General features: G+C 40.7%; 1 protein-coding gene across 8 annotated transcripts in view; it reads right to left on the reverse strand.

The window, feature by feature from the left end:
- Ppp3cb (protein phosphatase 3 catalytic subunit beta) overlaps positions 1-5,743 on the reverse strand; it is a 50,155-nt gene extending 44,412 nt beyond the window's left edge. For 5 of the 8 annotated variants that reach the window (XM_034497461.2, XM_034497460.2, XM_034497455.2 and 2 more), the window contains exon 1: positions 5,591-5,743. In XM_034497461.2, coding sequence (XP_034353352.1) covers positions 5,591-5,675 — 85 coding nt within the window. In that variant the 5' untranslated portion in view covers positions 5,676-5,743. Of the gene's footprint in view, positions 1-5,113; positions 5,390-5,590 lie in introns of those variants that run through there. The other 3 variants (XM_034497457.2, XM_034497456.2, XM_076931217.1) reach the window with 2 other exon arrangements.
- Positions 5,744-6,084: the final 341 nt, after the last annotated feature.

Below are 6,084 nucleotides of genomic sequence, written 5' to 3' on the forward strand. Positions count from 1 at the left end.
TTTCCATGTTAAGACTATATCTTACTTATCTTTTATTTTTAAAGTCTCATGTATCAGTTAAGATTGTAACTTATATTTTATTTTAAAACAGAGTCTCGTGTATCACAAGCTGACTTTAAACTCAACATATCCTTGAATTTCTGATACTTCTGACTCAATTTCCTAAATACTGAGATGTATTACTATACCTGGTTTATGTGGTACTACAGATGAAAACTCAGGGCTTCCTGCATGCTAGGCAAGTGCACTACCAACTATGTTACATGTCTGGTATGAAGCATGTACATAATAAATGTTGCACATGTAAAGGGCCCTCCCTTCTTTTTACTTCAATCCTATCCATTTTTAAAGGCTTCTTTTCCAAAAAAAAAAAAAAAAAAAAAAAAGCTTTTATTAATGTATATCTCTCTCCCATTTTTTTTTTTTTAAAAAAAGATGTGGTGGCACTTTTAATCCCAGCACTAGGGAGGCAAGGGCAGGCAGATGATCTGGGTTCAAGGCCAACCTGGTCATTGAAGCCTACATAGTCAAACTGTATCTTTTAAAAGAGCTCTGCCAGACCAGACATTACTACATCCTTTGAACTGAGACACCTTCCTAGTTCTGCAATAACCACAATAATTACAACCACATTCATATTTAATGAAATTTGTCAACTTTTCATGAGTACTTATTTTCCTAAGGATCAAAACTTTACTTCTTTTTTTTCCTTGTTTTTGTTTTTTGTTTTTTCAAGACAGGGTTTCTCTGTGTATCCCTGGCTGTCCTGAAACTCACTCTGTAGACCAGGCTGGCCTCGAACTCAGAAATCTGCCTGCCTCTGCCTCCTAAATGCTGGGATTAAAGGCGTGCGCCACCACTGCCCAGCAAAACTTTACTTCTTATACTGCCACTGTCTTCCTACAAGGTAAGAAGCATAAAGCAAAAATTTTATAGTTACTATTTTATAACTTTTTGTTTGTTTAGTTGGTTGTTTTTTGAGACAAAGTTTCTCTGTGTTGTCATGGCCGTCCTGGAACTCACTCTGTAGACCAGGCTGGCCTCAAATTCAAAAGATCCACCTTGCCTCTGTCTCCCAAATGTTGAGATCAAAGGCATGCTCCACCACTGTCCCATTACTATTTTATAACTTTCACATCCTAAAATAAATTTTATGTACAGTCAGCTTGATCATTTCACCTCTGAATATAAATTAACATTTTTATGCTGAAATGAAGTTGTATGATTGACACTAAAACACACTTAATTCTTCATGGTTCTTTTCAACAAATTTTCCCTTATAATTTTTGCTTATTCATTCAATAGGTCTAGCTTTCAGCTATCTCCTGAGCAGCTGTATTTCCCTTCTTGACATTTTCTTTCTAAGATAACTTGCTACCATAGCCCTTTCTCTTTACCTTTAAACACATATGTTATTGTCTCTGATCTGTTGCTTTCTATAGAACACATGGTACTAAAATTTATCTTAGTATGGTTAAAATGTTAACAGGGGTAAAAAAGAAAAATCACTTTAAGAAGTTATCTTGATATGGAAGCCTATAAAATACTTTGTAAACAAAACTAACATTCAAACTGCTTTTAAAATATGAATTAAAAATATTTGTGTACAACAGTGAAATCAGCATGTGTATGAATATTATGAATCATTTGCAAATCTATGATAAAAATTAAACAACTCTAATAAAATAAAGTATTGGAAGTAGAGTGGCAAATGAACTCGATTTATAAGCTAAATGAATATGCCTGGCCATTAAAAAAAAAAATCAGTTTAAAACAAAATGAGCTCTTTTCAGCATTTTGGTTCAATCTGAAAAGGTGATAATTTATGATTAATAAAACCTAGAAAATTATTGCTAGGCATGGTAGTATATGCATGTACTCCTTGCACTTGGTGAAATGAAACCAGGTGATAAATTCAAGTCCACCCTCAGCTAAACAACTGACTTTGAGGCCAACCTCTTGGCTACATATGACCCTGACTTAAAAAAAAAAAAAAAAAAATCAAAACAGGGGCTGTGTGAAATACTTGAGCAGATACAGTGCCTTGCCATCAAGCCTGATATAACTTGAGTTGAACTGCTAAGACCCATATGGTAGAATAAGAAAACTGACACCCACATGAGTGCCTTGGCATTTCTTCGACACACACCTCAAACACTGAAAGCTTAATAATATTTTTCTTTAAAAACTAAAACTACCTTATAAATTGTAGGTGCTAAAATGGATATAATCTAAACACTATTATGGGATGAAGGTGAATTTCATGTTATAATTACAGACAGCTTTACAAAACTGAATTTTAAGTTTATGAAGCAAACCATGCACAATTTAGGGAGGAAAAGTAACTGGAAAAATGAGGCTAAGTAAATCTGTTGGGCGTGGAAGGGAGGAATACTCCTAAATCAGGATTTTGTACTTCAATTACACCATTTTACTGATGTGGCAATAAGGTACATATGCACAGTTGTTTTTCCTACTGTTTCCATTTTCTTTTCTGTTAAGCCTATATTCTATTAAATTTATTCCATTTATTTATTGTGCATATATGTGTGGGGGGGGGGTATCCAGAGGGACAGAGGACAACTTTGAAGAGGAACTGGTTCTCTGCTTCCATCATGTGGGTCCCAGGAATTAATTATGGTTAACCTTGACAGCAAGCACTTTCACCCACTGAGCCATCTCACCAACCTGTTTCCATTTCTCAACTGAAATATAGCCCCCCACCTCGCCACCCAAAAAGGGAGTAACAAAAGCTTCAGGAACATTTTATTTCGTTTAGTTTTGAGACATAGTCTCACTAAGTAGCCCAGGCTGATCCTGAACTGATGATCTTCCTTTCTCAGCCTCCCAAGACCTGGAATTATGAACATATGCTATTGTGACTAACCATATCCGGTTAATTTTTTAAATTTTTACTTTTAATTATGTGTATGGATATATGTCTGTGTGGGCGTATATGAAAGTGAATGCAGCATCCCATGAAGCACAGAAGAGAGTATCAGATCTTCTGAAACAAGTCAGACAGCTGTGGGCTGTTTAACATAGATTCTGAGAATGGAACTCTGGTCCTCTGTAAGAGCAGTACACGGGACCAACAACCAACCTCTCTACTAAATTTCTAATGAAAAGAGTTCGAGCTGAGTCAGTAGCTGAACTACAAGGTTCAGAACTAAATATAACCAAGAAATCTAATTATCCATGACCATGAAATATAGTTGCTACTAAATTTTTAGTAACAGACTCATCACATTTATAAATGAAACACCTATAGTATTAAAATCTCTCAAACTTACATGTGTATTTCCTAAGTGTGACTATTAACAAAACATTGTATTATTCTCTTAAAAACCTATATGCCTGGGGACTTAAAATGGCTCAGCAGTTAAGAGCCTTTGCTGCCTGCTCTTCCGAAGGATATAAGTTGGGTTTTTAACACCCATATGGCTAAGAGCCTTCTGTAACTTCAATTACACAGGATATAACACCCTCTTCTGGTCTCATGGGGCACCATACACATGTGGTACACATATGTAACATGCAAGCAAAACATCCAAACACATAAAATAAAATCAATCTTTAAAAAAAAAAAAAAAAAAAAAAAAAAAAAAAAAAAAAAAAACTTGTCCATAAAATAAAGGTCTTTAGAATAGAAGCATTGAGCCTAAAATTTAAAGACAAAAAAGGAAAGTTCCAAAGAGGAAAAGACTACTTGTACTCAATACTACTGGCAATTTTCCCCAAAATCTAATGAAGTAGTATATATGTAAAGCTGGGAAAATATCCTGGATTTATGAAATCAGAGCTTTTATTTATGTGTTGTTTTACTTATTTATCTTTTAAGACAGGGTGCATTATGTAGCTCTGGCTAGCCTGAAACTTGCTATATAGATCAGACTGGCCTCAAAATTAATAGCAATCTTCCTGCCTCTGCCTCCAGAGTGGTGGGCTTAAAGGCATGTGCCACCACAGTATCAGGAATTCTAATACATTCCACATGGAAATGAAAGTTGTCACCATAAAGATACAACTAATACATAACATGCATTAACCATAAGCTTTATAACTGAAATTTCCCAAACAAGCTCCTTTCAGTAATACTAAGAAAACAGTTTTCATTTCAAAACAATAAAGTATAAATGGCTATGTATTAGACTCACAACTCACCCCTAAGGAATCTGCCTTATGCTTGGAAACTCATTTTCTCTTTATTAAAGAGATAGGGGAAAAAGATTGCTACATAAATAACAAGGAACAAGATTCACATAAGGACAATATAAATACATGATTCGGTTATGTGACTATTACCTCAGCTATTATTCTGGTGAAAAGTACCCAGAGAAATAAGCATATAGGAAATATAGTTAAGAAAGAGGCAGGCAATTGCCTAGAGGCAGAGGCAGGCATGTCTCTGAGTTCCAGGCCAGCCTGATCTACAGACTCCGTTCCAGGGCAGCCAGGGCTACCAATCTCAAAACACACACACACACACACACACACACACACACACATACACGAGAAAAGGTTTTCTTGTTTTAAGGTATTTTAATGGCAAACCATGGTCACATTCAAAACAGAGCTAACAGCAATTAAACACTGTGCCAGTCTATACTTGAGACACTGAATTTGAAAATTAAAATACCTTTAAAAGTAAACATAATCTAAATGGCGAAATCTTCAATTTACGATTTCTGCTTATTGACTACACACTAAGATAATCCCAGTTCTTACTAATATCCATAGTATTAGAGTGGTAGATGGACTCTCTCTGAGAGATTGGACTTTTAAGGAACTCTCAACTGCCTCTCTATTTTAAATAAATCTGTTTATCTGTACACAAACATCCACTAACTCTTCCCTGGCTCAGAAGAATTTCACTTTTTCTTCGGAAGAACATGTCGTGCGTTTAGAGGAGACATTTAAAACCCTTTCTGCTAAGTGCTGACGTTTTTAAAAATAACTACTACTTCCTATACATGCGACTTTTTGCCTCTTCTCTGTAATAGGGCTTTCTCCCGTCCTGCAGCTACGTCTGGGTTCCTAGGTCACGCCTAGATAGATCCTACACCCTTGTTCAGTCCCACGCGGTTTTCCCAATTTCCGCGCCGAGTGGCACCTGAGGGCCGAGCGCAAACCCCCTGCGGCTAGCGCTCCCTAGGCGCTGTCACTCCGGACCAGGCGTGGGCCAGAACCCGGGCGAATCCGACGGCGTGCGGCTAAGGGAATCCAGGGCCCCTCGGTGAGCCCCGGCAAGCCGGGAGTGCAGCTGTCGATGAGCCGGAAGCTCAACGCGGGCGCTGCGCCGGTAACGGGCAAAGCAGGAAAGAAAGAGGCTTGCTGCGGCCGGCGGCCCTAACCCCGCGTTAGCGACACCCGGCGCAGAACACCCGCCCGGGCCTGCAGGACGAGCGGGAGACGGCGGAGCAGCCACCGCCTCGGCCCGGCCCAGCGGGGACCCGCCCAGGGGCCACTCCCTAAGGGAGGCAGCCAGTCACTCGCCCGCCCCGCCGGGCCCGCTCCTAAGGGGACGGACTCCCGCCCGCCCTCACACCGCGCCTCACGCCAGGCCCCCAGGGCTTCGGGTACCTCTCACCTTTGACGACGCGGTCAGCCCCGAGAGGGGGCGGAGGGGGCGGGGGCGGAGGCGGCGCGGCCCGGGCCGGCTCCGGGGCGGCCATGCTGGGCCCGGGGCTCGGCTAGGTGCCGGGCCGGGCGGGGTTGGGGGCGGGGGCGGCGGCTACCAGAGCCAAGCGGCGGCGCCGCCGGGGAACATGGCGGACCCTCTTTCCCTTCAGAGGGGCTAAGACCGTCATGCACCGCGCGCGCGGGGGCGGGGGCGGGACAAGCTCCAGGGACTTGAGCAAAATTACCGAAGCTACAACAGAAACGAGAGCAGTCCAAGGGATCAGGTGAAAATTCCTTACATGCAGAAAAACAACCAAGTAAAGAGAGGGTGCAGACTGGACTGAGGGACTGTTGATGAGTACAAGGAAAAAAGAAAATTTTCTAGCTGCTTTGGAGCCCAGGTAAATGAAGAGATGTAATTTGATCTCAGAATTTCCCACTACTAGACAAATATATGACAAT

This window comes from Arvicanthis niloticus, chromosome 3 (genome assembly GCF_011762505.2).
Source record: "Arvicanthis niloticus isolate mArvNil1 chromosome 3, mArvNil1.pat.X, whole genome shotgun sequence".
NCBI lineage: Eukaryota > Metazoa > Chordata > Mammalia > Rodentia > Muridae > Arvicanthis > Arvicanthis niloticus.